General features: G+C 31.8%; 1 protein-coding gene across 4 annotated transcripts in view; it reads left to right on the top strand.

Annotated features, from left to right (window-relative positions):
* The first annotated feature begins 1,760 nt into the window (after positions 1-1,760).
* Positions 1,761-15,527, top strand: part of LOC101495707 (glutamate synthase [NADH], amyloplastic-like) — a 19,487-nt gene continuing 5,720 nt past the window's right edge. Inside the window, exons 1-6 of one of the 4 annotated variants that reach the window (XM_073370595.1) lie at positions 1,762-2,166; positions 12,224-12,265; positions 12,341-12,392; positions 12,580-12,742; positions 12,822-12,943; positions 13,557-15,521. In XM_073370595.1, the coding sequence (XP_073226696.1) occupies positions 12,360-12,392; positions 12,580-12,742; positions 12,822-12,943; positions 13,557-13,577 (339 nt within the window). In that variant the 5' untranslated portion in view covers positions 1,762-2,166; positions 12,224-12,265; positions 12,341-12,359 and the 3' untranslated portion in view covers positions 13,578-15,521. Of the gene's footprint in view, positions 2,167-12,223; positions 12,266-12,340; positions 12,393-12,461; positions 12,743-12,821; positions 13,265-13,556; positions 15,522-15,527 lie in introns of those variants that run through there. The other 3 variants (XM_073370594.1, XM_073370593.1, XR_189344.4) reach the window with 3 other exon arrangements.

Consider the following 15,527-nt stretch of genomic DNA (forward strand, 5'->3'; position numbering starts at 1 on the left):
AATAAAGATGACCCAAGTGATAATATGAAAATTCAAAACAAATAATTTAATATAATTCGTTTTCAGCTTCAGAAGAACTAATCAGGTACATGAAACTTGTGAAAACAAAAAGATCTCATTAAATTATGTCATGAATCGAATATGATGAAATCGAAAAGAAGTCAATGTTAACAATATTTTTGCATATAACTTTGCACTATATGTGATAAATGATAATGAAAATAATAAACGAAAGTCCTAAAAGTTATAGCAAAAATAGTTGGAAAATAAAAAGAAGCAATTGATGTTAAATTAAGTTCGCTTTTCAAAGCAAAAAGTTTTTGGATTGCACACCTAAAGATATGAAGCTAATTAAATATCATTGGTTTTTTGCACGAAAAGTTAATTGAAAATATGAAACACATATATTCAAGAGTATTGATAAAAGTCTACTATTGATTTTGAAAAGGCATATTCAACTACAGTGAATGCAAGAACATTTCTATACTTGATTAAGTTTAGTAGTCACAAAAGACTCAATTTATGTTAAAGACGTGTTCAAAGGAATTTGAGTGGCTCACTTGATAGTGATGATTATATGAAACTCTCTAAATGATTTAGTTTTTGTGAGACATATAATTTAAACTATTGAAAAAATGACTTAATCAAAATAAATTAATCTCTTTATATGCTCAAACAATCTATATGCATGTTGTGTAATATTCTCAATGAGTATTTTCTAAATGAGAGATATGAAAATCACATTATTTGTTTATGTATATTTTAAAAAAAGATTTATATGAGATTACAAAATGAGTATTTAAAGAATATTTTTGTGAATTATGAACCTTATATAGAAAATGTTCTAAAATGGTTATATATGAGAAAATCAAATCATATGTGCCCATTGGTTATTGTAAGGTCACTAAATGTGAATAAATGTCTTTTTAGAACTCGAGAAAACGAATATTATTGAAGTATCATATATTAGTGCAATCAAACACTGTATATTGCTATTTATTTTTCATTAAATACTACTTATTGTAAATCTATTAGACATATGTACTTCTTTTCATATACAACGACATTGGAACAAAGTCAAATATATACTGCTATATTAGATATACATGTTATTTGTTTAATCCTTATAATGATATAGATAAGAAAAAATTTATTTGTTTATATGAGTAAGTACAACCATTTCACGGTGATATGTGAAGTAAACTACAACAACAATATCATTAAATGGTGAGAAAATATTAGAACTACATGAGGCAAGTTGAGAAGGTGTTTTGGATGAGGCCTATGACTCATCATATGCATGAGACTTATGGTTTATGTTTCATAAGTACGACCACAACAATTTTTTATGAAAATAATATTGCATGCACTGATCAGTTGAGACAATAACACATTAAATGAGATAGAACAAGACATATTCTAGCAAAATATATAATTGCTCGTGATCTTTAACCATATTGTAATATTGTAACAACCCCAAATTTCAAAGCTAAATTTATTATAATTATCTTTTAAAATTAATGCATGTTCCAAATTTATTTTATTTTTACTATAATTATATTTTCTAAAATAAACGTATATTTTTTTTTATTAAAAATTGTACAATTGGAATTTCATAGTTGTGATTTCTAAAACTAATTGAGAGAAAGGGAAGGCATGAGAAATTCATATTAGTATGATAATATTTAAATAGAGCATTTTAATAGATGGAGAAGTTGAGTTGAGGGTAAGATTTAAAATTTTGGAAAACAAGGAAGGTAAAGTTATAATTCCTCACTTTAGTTAACCTCACACTCACTAACAATAGAATAGAAAATCAAACTTTTTCCATCAATTAAAAGTTGCATCTACTCTCTCTCAAACCTTCACAAAACCACCGTCATCTTTTTTTCCACCAATTAACCCACATTCAATCCTCTACTTCCTTCCTTTTCTTACATTCCACAATTAAATATCAGAATGAGAAATAGGGGAGAGAGAAAGAAAAGAGAGTGATTGAGAGAGAAATAAAAAATCAGAGAAAAAAAGAAAAAAAAAAAAAGGTAGAAGAAGTAAAGGATTCCAAAGAAATAACACACGAGGGAGTATTGACCAAAGGAAACTAGAAGAAAAGTTGACTAAGACTAAAATTAGGGATTCATCAAAATTCCTTCTTAGGGATTCAAGGTAACACAATCAATCCCCAACTCTAAAACCTCTATAGGATGTGTTTAGGATTGTTAATTTGGCTAAAGATAATATTTAAGTAGTTAGATTACATTTTTCCTCCTTGCATGTCAAAATTGGAACATCCTTATTGCATATCTTCTTTGATACTTTTATGATGTTGGGGTTGTTGATTGAAAAATGATGATTTTATGATGTATAGTATAGGTTTTATGTGTATGTTATTTGATTAGTGTTAGTGATTCTATGATGTAAATTGTGTGTTTTCTTTGTTTGTTATTTTTAGCATGAGGTTGTAATGTGAGTATGATTTCTGAGTTTAAAAGATGATGAAAAAAGATTTTTGGGAGTAAGAATAGGCAGAGATAATGTTGAAACTCGTAAAGCAGGATTCTGCATCCTGTCAAAGTCACTTTGTGCATTTGTTGTGTATGAGAAAAGTTTCCTTTCTGTTTCAAATTCTCTAAGAACTTCACTTAGAGAAATTTAACCAATTAAGTACTATAGTTTAAGAGCTTTCTTAACTGTTTTGGATTGGTTATAGCTACCTAATATCTAGTACTTCAATTAGGAATTTAAAACCATTATCAAATACTTCTAATTTGTTAATGAATGATCTTAAAATTTTTTGTTGTATTTTGTATGAACTTGTGTTATTTTTTAACAAAATGAAAGATTTTGTTCTTGTATTTAAAAAAAATGGATGAATAAAATAGGTGGATATATATAATTACTAATCATGTATTCAATTCATAATTCATATTACACTTGTAACAAACACATTATATTATAACTGCAATACTTATTACTAAAGGGCTAAAAATGAATTCTGTAAAAAAAAAATCATAACGCTTTTCTAAGGCTTTCTAAACCAGGTTCATTAATTTAAACTACATATTAGGTTTAAATCACAAAATCCTAATACATAAATAAATTAGATCTCTTTATTGATACTCTCTACACTAAGTGTCATCCTTTTTTGAACTTCCATTTGATAGAGTGATGAATAAGTTTTCTTATTTAGGAGCCTACCTTGTAACTTGTCGGGAAATGGAGATGCTTTAGCTTCTCTTTTTCTCTAATTGTGTTTGACTTGTCTGACGGGGCATTCTCTGAACATTGAATTGGAGATATAATCTTTCAAAGATATAAATCTTTGATAAGATTGTGGGTGCTCCAACCTTTCTTTGTCATAACCTTCAGGATATTCATCCATTACAAATATTCAAACTTAATGAGGCACAAGTCTTTCAATGCTCTTTTCGCACTATCTCCTTGTACTTACGGTTTTTAGGAAGAAAAAAAGATATTGACATCCAAGCTTTGCATAGAGTTAACCTTTGAATGTATATTGTGAATCTCCTTGTATAATCCAATCCATCTTGTTGGTCGTAGTTCATAGATGTAACGAATTTAAGATTTTTGAATTTTTCAACATTGAAGTTGAGTAGTTCAGATTTTAAGAAGATCTTAAAGTCTTTCTTAGAGTACAACGTAAGAAGATGATGATTTATGAACATGAAGACTCAATAAAGGACGAGAGATTGAACTGGTTTTTACTAAAGAGTTTCAGTTTTAAAACTTTTTGATGTAAAAGGATTTGGAGTGAGAGAGGGGAGTGGTTTTTGAAAAACACTAGAGAGAAGAGGAGTTTAAATAGGTCAGGGGAAGGTAGAAATCAAAACTTTGATTTTAACAAAAGAAATCTAAGATCAAATACGAAAAAGAGCATCGACTATAAAAACAAAGGCAAGACAACATGAAAAAGTCCCTTGCTTTTGTTCTTAGATTTTGTAGATATGAGTATGAGATGATGATTCAAGTACACTATACACCGAAGGCAAAGATCTTATCCTTGAGAAGATAGAGGAATAACTTTAGACCTTGCAGTTAGAGGATTGCATAAGCAGCTCTTTTGAGGTTTTCATATATCCATGAGTTTGATCAGATGATGAGATATTTAAACCCATGTGATATAGAATTCTCTAGTGGATGAATCAGATGATGATCTTCCATAAGAGATTGTTGGTCCTTTAGGTACAGTTCAGGCTTCTTCGAAGATAAATTTGACCCATTAAAAGAATGAACTTCCAGCTTACTCCAACATTATATGCATGTTGTTTCTTCCTAGAAGATGATTATCATCCGACCTTTTTTGTTTAAAAGGAACTTCAACTTGTCACCATTCAACCTTCAGAATTTGTCTTGTTGAGTGAAAGATTGCATTATTAATCATTTCTTCAAATGGATCATCTGCTTATTGGAACATACATCATAGATTATTGAAGTTTTAATAACCTTCTCCCTGTTTGGTTAGTTTCATATTGTTGAAATGTATTATAATGTTTTCATTATTTTGCACTAACAATTATGTTATATTAACTAATACTTTTTCCTATTATCAGATAAATTTCAGTATTAACATATTGACTTTTTCACTAATTAACTTACTCTACTTTATTGAAGCAAAACACTTTTGAACAGTTTGTCATGTAAGAGTTTCAAAGACACAAATAGAAGTTTTATAAGAGATTTAACATAATGAAATTAAAAAAAAAATCAGAATATGTTTAAGCAGATCTTTGAAAAGAAAAAAAAAAGATTTTTCATCTGTAATTGAAAATTAATCACATGATCAAATATTTCCTTAGACAATCTTAATCTAAGATGATATCTCTCATTCAAATATGACTTTAAGATTTTTACCTAGTTCGATGGACACAATAAAAATCCTTTTTCATTTGTTATTCTCTTTGAGAATTCATTTATCTCAACTTATAGATTCTATTTTACTACTCACAATGTCATTGAAGAGTGATTATTCAGATAAACAACCCTTTAACACATATACTCAATTTTTTAATGAGAAACTATACAAAAGATTATTAGAAAAACTTTTTAAAGAGATGACTTTGTTAAATAGATCGAATTGTCAGTTGAGAAGTAAATGTTCTGCTAATGCGTTTTATATATTGTCATATAGCAATTTCAGTCTTCAATTGTAAGTTTGTATTAATCCATGTTTTGAAAGAAATGTTAAAAACATGAAATTCAAAAGAAGTTGAAAATAGGATTAAACAAAAATCATACACTAATTCAGATCATTTCACTAGTATTTCCAACAATAAAGATTATTTACTCTTACATGACAAAGTGCTTAATTAAAGACCGAACTCTAATACCAATTGAAGGTGCTGGAAAACACAAGACATGGGAGTTTGAATTGTGCTTTTCCATGTCTAAAAATTATTTGAGTTTCTTAACCAAAAAAATATGTTCTTTATCAAATCATTCAACTTATGATTATAAAAAAGTTTTATTAAAAATAAAATTGAATCATAAAGAATTTAGATGAAAACAATAGAGTAGAGAAAGAGAAGAGACATAAAGATTTTTATACTAGTTAACAACAAACTATTGCTATATCTAATCCTCCCTTAATGGAGGGATTTTTCTTTAGCACATTCGATGATTTAATCTACTATTTTAAAGAATAACATATAAGTATTATGTATTATACCTCTTAAGACTTTGAATATTTTTCTTTTGCTTGTCCATGTTGTTTCTATTAGCACCCTTTTCAAATTTCTAACAAGTTGTAGTTAAAGCTCATAAGTATTTTTACACCATTTGAGGTACCTCTTATGGATGAAATAGTTGTTGCTACTACTAAGCTAATTTACATTAGTACCAGTTTGTGTCAGAATTGACACAAAGCCTGTTTCTAAGATTCTAAATCTCATTCAGAGGATATTACATTTCAGATCATATATCAATTCAATAGTATGAAACATTTTGATTGATTTACATTCATTCTAATAACTCTCTACTGAAAGGATTTTTCATTCTTTTATTTAGATGTGTTTTAGGCTTTTATAGAAGTCTTCTTATAACATTGCCGTTTTGCATTTTCTATCTATTTTTTTTCATTTGATTGGTTTCTACTTAAATACTAGGGATTGTATCCGTTTACGTACTACCATTAAAGATCTTGAATCAACATATAAGGAAAATTAGAATTTAAGATATGTTCATATATATCTTCATAATTAATTTAGTGTATCTTGGTTTAGAAATACATATCTTATAAGGTGACACTATTAGAGGATCTCATGCACTTCTTCGATCAGAGGATAAATCCATCTTTAATGAGAAAAAGGAGTGTCTTTTTCATGGTTCTAGGCTCATATAATTGACTTAAGAATTGTTACTTTTTTATCAAAAACATAAGGGATGAAAAAAAAAACGAACTTACAGGGACAAAAATTTAAAAAAGACCGAACTCTTGAGAACCAAACATATATGCTTTCATTTTGATTTTCCTCCTTGTAAATTCGCATTTATTTATTTATTTTCGTCCGTTCTTCATTTTCCGTGTCAACTTTGTTAAATAGTCACTGATAATATGAACGATTTAAAAAGAAAATTGAACTTTGAAGGTTAGATTTGAAACAAAATAGTTTACAAGGACGAAAACTAACCCTAACTTACATGGATAACCATATATTAAGCCTTTTTGTTTTAACTATAAAGAATGTGAATGTGCACAACATCATTGATCCAATTTTCCAAAACAACCATTTAAGCCATCAAAACTATTTTTTGTTATTTACATCGATATTTGGGCCCTAACTGATATGATCCTAATAGTCATAGTTCACTTTAAAGATCGTTCTAGGCCGGAAACTTATAAATTTGAGTGAAAATCGCATATGGCTGGTGAATGCGATAAACAGTGCTACGAAACTCCGATTCGGCCGATTCCAAAACGAGGTGAAAGACGACGTTCTGAAACACAAGTTAGGCTTTTGAATCACCGAAAACCAGTATATAGAACTCGAGATATGAACGCAGGTTACAGATCACGAAAATTGGAAGAATTGGAGTATTAGGATTTGAAATAAAGGGAACTCAATATTATTATTCAGCAACGAAACAAAGAACAAAATGACGCCACAATCTAGGGATTGATAAGCCAAAAAGAATGCCACAAGGATTAACAGCCTTGATAAGTTCAAGATGAATTCTTTCAAAAACTCTAAAGAGCAAAGCCTCACAAAAATAATAATAAAAAATCTCCTTAAGAAAAATAAGGGTTTGCCTTTTATAATGGCAACTCCTAAAAAGTTCTCTAAATTTGGCCCAACTGACATTTTTTCAGTTACACCCAAATTCTTATGAATTTAGTCTATTACTTTAATTAAAACTAATATTAAAATTTGATAACACATAGATTCTGCCTTCATTCCTTAACTTCTTCAATTTGGGTTAAGCAATTGACTATCTTGGGCTTTAATTCTTCATGAGTTGTACTTGCTTCAAATAAAGTGGTTATCAAGTTATTCAGAACCTCTTTCGCCTTCTTTGACCTTGCTCTTGTCATTGGGTGATATGATCTTGTTAGTCATAGTTCACTTTAAGGATCGTTCTAGGTCGAAAACTTACAAATTTGAGTGAAAATCGCGTATAGCTAGATAACGCGATAAACGGCGCTGCGAAACTCCGATTCGGCCGATTCCAAAACGAGGTGAACGATGACGTTCTGAAACACAAGTTAGGCTTTTGAATCACTGAAAAACAATATATAGAACTCGAGATATGAACGCTGGTTACTGATTACGAAAATTGAAAGAATTGGAGTATTAGGATTTGATGTAAAGGAAACTCAATATTATAATTCAGCAATGAAATAAAGAACAAAATGGCGCCACAATCTTGAGATTGATAAGCCAAAAAGAACGCCACAAGGATTAACAGCCTTGATAAGTTCAAGATGAATTCTTTCAAGAACTCTAGAGAGCAAAGCCTCACAAAAATAATAATCAAAATCTGCCCCTCCATGAGGTTACAAATGCTTATTTATACTAAGTCTATCTCTAAACCTAAATGGGTCATAAGTGACACCATTCTCTAGGCCCATATTAGTCTTACATCTTATTTTTTTTTCGAAAATAAACTTAATGTAAGTAAGTAAAGTATCTTCACTTACACATAACAAAAACTAAATCAATAATAAAACCATTACAATTCCAAATCAAAGCAAACTAAGAATTAATACAAACCAAATTAAAATATATAAAGTTTATCCTAATTTATTAAAATATGAATCATCTTCATGCTCTTGAGATCCTTATCAGTTACAAACCCTAATTGGACAAGAATGAGCCAAGGAAGGACGAAAATGACCTAAACGTTCATCTAATGACACAAACACACCTATTGGTTGCACAAGATTGGTTAAAAACCCTAATTGGGCAAGAATAAGCCAAGGGAAGACGAAAATGCCCTAAATGTTCATCCAATGACACAAACACACCTATTGGATGCACAAGATTGGTTAAAAACCCTAGTTGGACAAGAATAAGTGATATGATCCTAATAGTCATAGTTCACTTTAAAGATCGTTCTAGGTCGGAAACTTACAAATTTGATTGAAAATCGCGTTTGGCTGGAGAACGTGATAAACGGCGCTGCGAAACTCCGATTCGGCCGATTCCAAATCGAGGTGAAAGATGACGTTCTGAAACGCAAGTTAGGCTTTTGAATCACCGAAAAACAATATATAGAACTCGAGATATGAACGCTGGTTACTGATTACGAAAATTGAAAGAATTGGAGTATTAGGATTTGATGTAAAGGAAACTCAATATTATAATTCAGCAATGAAATAAAGAACAAAATGGCGCCACAATCTTGAGATTGATAAGCCAAAAAGAACGCCACAAGGATTAACAGCCTTGATAAGTTCAAGATGAATTCTTTCAAGAACTCTAGAGAGCAAAGCCTCACAAAAATAATAATCAAAATCTGCCCCTCCATGAGGTTACAAATGCTTATTTATACTAAGTCTATCTCTAAACCTAAATGGGTCATAAGTGACACCATTCTCTAGGCCCATATTAGTCTTACATCTTATTTTTTTTTCTAAAATAAACTTAATGTAAGTAAGTAAAGTATCTTCACTTACACATAACAAAAACTAAATCAATAATAAAACCATTACAATTCCAAATCAAAGCAAACTAAGAATTAATACAAACCAAATTAAAATATATAAAGTTTATCCTAATTTATTAAAATATGAATCATCTTCATGCTCCTGAGATCCTTATCATTCCCTCTTTCTTGAAGAAATTCGACCACGAATTTAAGCTCCATTATATCGTACATGAATAAATAATCCAAACAAACCACAAGCTCATCATATCCACCGGGGTCAAATGGGAAATTAGAAAAGTCACCAAATGTGATAAGTTGGTGAAATGCATTTCCATCTTTAACAATTAACATCTTATCACATTTATAGTAATGGTAAGAAATTCTAAAGACGGGGATAAAGTTATACCTTTTGAATTTGATATTTATGACCAAATTGACTTTCTTGGGATTGAAATTTTTGGCAAATAATATGCTACTTTGTATTTGCAAAGGCTTCAAAGCAAGTTGAGTTACATGGACATTCTCTTCATCACAAAAAAATGGTGACTCAATAATCTCCTTGGAAGCATCCTTTTGAGGAACCTTTGAATAATAACTTTCAAACACTAATATTGTTTCGTTCACCTCACTCTCTTGTTTGAAGAGACTTTCAATTTTACCATAATCTTTCACTTTGCTTTCAATGTCAATATATGGATGAAATTTCTCCTTTGGAGACATTTCTTCAAGCACTTGTAATAGAGAATTATCACAATTAGACAAATAGTTGATGTCAATTTCTTGCCCTTTGTCTTTCAAATGCTTCTCCTCTTCTTCTTCCTTTTCTTTGATTTTATCTATCTCTCTCAAGGCAAGCTTCTCTACTTTTCTAGCTTGTTTTACATATCCATTTTCATATAAATATTTCACATACTCTGGATCCAATACAAAATCGCGAATATATTGATCATACAACATACTTAGGAATGTTGTCAAACAGATAATGTGCAATACTTTTAACAACAAATTTTTTTTGTATAATTTTTTTTAAGTAGCAGCAACACACTAGTTAACAAAGAACTACAACTCAAACAAAAGCAACACAACTAGCAATTAAGGTTTCACAAAAAAAAATGCATAAACAAAATTTTTCTCAATTCCATTCCAAACCTAGAGACAAGCTCTGGTACCACATGATATGATCTTGTTAGTCATAGTTCACTTTAAGGATCGTTCTAGGTCGAAAACTTACAAATTTGAGTGAAAATCGCGTATAGCTAGATAACGCGATAAACGGCGCTGCGAAACTCCGATTCGGCCGATTCCAAAACGAGGTGAACGATGACGTTCTGAAACACAAGTTAGGCTTTTGAATCACCGAAAACCAATATATAGAACTCGAGATATGAAGGCAGGTTACTGATCACGAAAATTCAAAGAATTGGAGTATTAGGGTTTGATGTAAAGGAAACTCAATATTATTATTCAGCCACGAAACACAGAACAAAATGGCGCCACAATCTAGGAATTGATAAGCCAAAATGAACGCCACAAGGATTAACAGCCTTAATAAGTTCAAGATGAATTCTTTCAAGAACTCTAGAGAAATAGGCAGACCAGACTAAGTTTTGAAAGGTCTGAGCCTGACCTACGATTAATTTTTTAGGCCTAAGCCTGACCTATGACCTATCATAGGCTTTTTTTTCGGTCTGACCTTTTTAAAAGCATGGCCTGGCCTGGAAGTCTATTTAAAAGCCTTATTCATATTAAAACATTTAAATGTTCTACTCATACTACATGATGTTCTCCACATATCAATATCAATGAACGTATATATTAAACAAAAAATAATTTTTCTAACAAAATAATTTAAAAAAAATCTGAAACAAACAACCTTTAAACCCTAAAACATAATTTTTGGTTTCAAATATTTTTTTTTTTTCTAAAACAAATGCACCTATTATTACATCTCAAACAAATATGGAACGACTACAGAGTGGTTGACTAATTGAATTGCTACCGAATATAGAACGACTACTAAATATGGAACGGCTACCGAATATGGAATAACTACTGAGTGGTTGCCTAATTGATAAAATTTAAAATAGGAAATAATATTATTAATATAATAATAAAAAATAACATTAATAAATAATAAAATATATATAGGCCGACCTGTCAGGCCTAATAGGCTTTTGTATAAGCCTGAGCTTGACCTATTTAAATAAATAGGCTTTAAAAATAGCCTGAGCATAGCCTTTTTATTAAATAGGTCAGGTCAGACCATAGGCCCGTGACGGACGGCCTAGCCTATTCTCATCCCTATTTGGTGGCTAAGGATATCACTTAGACATACGAAATAGACTACTAAAAGACATTTGCTTTTGTTCCAAAATCGAACACTATCAGAATACTTTTATCTCTTGTAGCTATTCTAGATTGGCAATTACATCAATTGGATGTTAAAAATGTCTTTGTCAAATGTGATTTAGAAGAAGAAGTATACATGGATGATCTTTCAGGCTTTGAAGAACAATTCGGTTCACAAGTGTGCAAGTTGAAGAAGTCATTATATGGTTTAAATCAATCTTCGGGGGAATGGTTTGAAAGGTTTTTTCAATCTATAAAAAAAGAGGATACACTCAAGGACAAACTGGTCACACCTTATTGATTAAATTATCATCTGGTGAGAAAATCGTTGTCCTAATTGCCTATTTTGATGATATTGTCCTTACTAGAGATGATATCATTGAAATGGAAAGAGTATAAAAGGAACTAGCTACAGACTTTGAAATCAAAGACTTGGGATGCTTGAGATACTTTCTTGGTACAGAGGTTGCTCAATCATAGAAAGGAGTTGCGGTTTCACAACAAAAATACATTCTAGATCTATTAAAAGAAACAAGAATGAGAAGTAGTTGTAGACCAACTAAAATTCCCATAGACCCTAGTGCAAAACTGCAGGGAAGAGGAAGTATCCACCTTCGCAACCTTCAACGTCTTAGTAAACGTCATTTTGCTGTTAGGTGGTTCTTCTTCTTTTGATAGTGGTAGTGATAGCATCAAAAGATATGTAGTAGCATGAACCTTAATCAGCTTCGATTGTTTCTCATTTCTTAATTTCTCTTTCAAATTACAGGAATCCTAAACTATATTTGGCCAATCCTCAGCACAAATTCAGGTAATTTCTTAATTTTCTTCTGAATTTCTACTTAAATTTTGTGTTTTGTTTTCTAAACATTTGCTTTGGTTCCAGATATAGTGTTTTAGTGAGAATGGATTGCTTTACTTTGCTTTCATGCTTGAAGGTAAGAATAATTATGTTAAGCTTTAGCAAATTTTTACCATCCATTGAATTTATTTCACTACAATGTTAGGACACTACCACTCCACGATAATTCCAACAATGGAGGCGAAGTTCATCTGAATGATCCACTTGTTATTGCGAAGCTTGAAGAAGCTACCAGAACTAACAGTGTAGATGCATATAAACAGTACTCCAAGACCATTCATGAATTGAATAAGGCTTGCAATTTGAGAGGGCTTCTGAAATTTAAAGGATTTTGTACTGGTGCCATCAGTTATGGGTCAATATCATTGGAGGCTCACACAACATTAGCAATGGCAATGAACAAAATTGGAGGGAAATCCAAGACAGGTTTGTCAAACTTATTTAAGAATATTGAGTCACAATTTAGTCATATTTGAACATAAATGCGAACTACTATTTGTTGTAGGTGAGGGAGGTGAGCAGCCATCTCGTATGGAGCCTCTTGCTGATGGCTCAAGGAATCCCAAAAGGAGTGCCATTAAGCAGGTCGCTAGTGGGACTGATGAACTTCAGATAAAGATGGCCCAGGTAATTGTCGTAACTTGCTCTTTCCAATCAAGGTTATTGTTCTTTTCCTTAATTCCCAATAAAATTTCATCGATTCGGTGCCCCTGCATTCCTGTTGGAATTAAGGTTCTGTTGTTTATGAATTTATTTTAGTGGTAGATGATGCTGTGACTTAAAGGCACCTCTGGGTGCTCTTGCGTCTTTAGATGTAATATTTTACCTTTGAATTTACCATCCATTGTTTTTATTTCATTCCTGGTTCTCTGTACCATTTGAAGGAATGAGTTGCTATGTTATATGATTTGACTCTGAATTACCATGTGAGGGAGAAATTTACTGTTATGTGGAGCTCAATTTTACCAATTTAGATTAAAGAATAAAAATAGAACAACATTCTACCACTTTTTCCAACAATAATACTAAGCTAGTATGCACCCATCGAAATCACCACCACACCACATCACTTTTCTCTTTAACTTTGCTTGAAATATAATAAAAATTGTTAGTCTGCATCAAAGATATAATACCCAAGCTAATTAGATACCTAATTGTATCATTTTTAATTCTATATCGTTTAATCTTTCCACACATCTAACACAACATTCTAATATCTACTACACTTATTTTAAAAAAGGTTACAAATATTAGAAGATGAAAAGGGGAGACAAGGGAGAAGAGGAGTGAGTAGTTGTGCTCTAGATTAGCTGTGGGGGACTATGGCGGATCGGAAGCCACATTAGAATGAAATAAAATCAAACAAAGACACTAGTCCTCTCATGTTAGATCTTAGATTATGTTGATTGAACTCGTATCCTCCCTTGACAAAACTTTTTCTGTTGTACTTAGCCAAGAACACCAATTGAATGCCAATTATTCATATAAACCAAATGAAATGACCCAACTGAAACGTATTCCTAGAAAAATCTGGGAAAATATTGCACCTATTGTGTTTGATGAAATGACCCTTCCTAGAAAAATCATGGAATGTGTATCCCTTGTCTTTGTTGCTAGTTTAACTCTTATATTTTCCATTAACATGTGGATGGAAAACGTCCCAACACATCTCTTCAACCAATATCAGTAAATTATTCAATTGTTTCAAAATAATATTTCATCGTCTTCCAATACAGATGTTGTTCAAAATCAAGCTTCCACAAATTTTTGTTCTTTCTTTAACTCCTTCAATCAATTCTATTACTTTTTTTATTATTGACACCGGTGCCACTATTATATTAATCTCTTGAACATTTTACTAATTTGCAGTCCGTTAAACCTTTTACAATAAGATGGCCTAATGGTTATAAAACTACTGCATCTATCTTTTGAGTTGTTAGCATTTCAAATTCAATAGTTTTGCAAAATGTTTATGTTGTTTTTGAAATTCGAAAACCTTTGAAAACAATTTATGTCACCGAAAATATTACTGGGTTGAGTCGCGGACTAGGTCGCTCTCTTTAAGACGTTTCGAGGCACTGCCCAAAATTGTGCAAGGCAGACTATCAACCACCAAGTCCTCAGGATAAAACATCACAGATACTTTGTATCGGAGTTCTACTGCACTGTAGAAAACCGTTCTAGAATTACACCCTCAATATGGCAGTCTTACGACTGACACTGGTAATATGACACAATGACCACTCGAAAGAGAAGAAAGAGATGAAGTAGTAAGAAAGGGGAGAAGAGATAAAAACCTCAGAGACGGAGAGCTTTTGGTGTTATTTTCTAACTGGGGAGAACCCTAAATAGAGGAAATTCGCAACTGGATTTGAGAAATCCATGGATCACCAGAGCGTGTGCTCCAAGTAGTGCTCTCAGAAACGTGCGCTCCAAGACCCCAAAACGTGCGCCCCAAACTCAGGAAATTGACTCTGACTTTTGACCGGACAACAAGGAAACGTGAGACCAAAGATTAGGGTTTTGACCAGGCAAAACAGACGCACGAATTCAGGGAGGAAGACTGGATCAGATATGACTAGGTGGAGGGCAGTTACGTAATTAACGTTTCAATTAGAGATAGAACGCAAGCAATCAGTTAATTAAAAAATGATTAATTAATTTTCAAGAAAAAATAATAATACACCACAAAGCTGAAGCCAAAGCCGAAACGAACCGGGCCGGCCGGACGGCAGCGGCGCGCGCGCGCGCGTGTGTGGTTGTCAATATTGCTTGCGTTCTCCCTCCTTCACAAAATTGGGGTGCCCCTTGGGGCCCATCCCAAGTTCATTACCTCCACCTTATATACCCTACTAGTGTGTGGTATCCCTCCAATGTGAGACTTCTCAATTTTTTCAATTCACAACAACACTAGTTTTCATAAATGCCATCATTATTTCCAATGAACTTTTCATTAAATGCATCATCATTTCCAACAATCCCCCACTTGAATTTAAAAAATAGGTTTTTGAATAGCGTCAAACGCTTCTATAAGATTGTGCATAAACAAATGTATCTTTCGACTTGAACCCTTGCATAGCGAGTAAGATTCAGATTCAACAAGAGTGACTCGTAGTCTTGAACTCTATCTCTGACATCAAATCCACATACAACCTTTTCATTAGGTGTATTCTCAAAAGCCCGTGCATTTAGGGCCATGCACGTGTCTCCC

This window comes from Cicer arietinum, chromosome 1, assembly GCF_000331145.2.
Source record: "Cicer arietinum cultivar CDC Frontier isolate Library 1 chromosome 1, Cicar.CDCFrontier_v2.0, whole genome shotgun sequence".
In the NCBI taxonomy this organism is placed as follows: Eukaryota; Viridiplantae; Streptophyta; class Magnoliopsida; order Fabales; family Fabaceae; genus Cicer; species Cicer arietinum.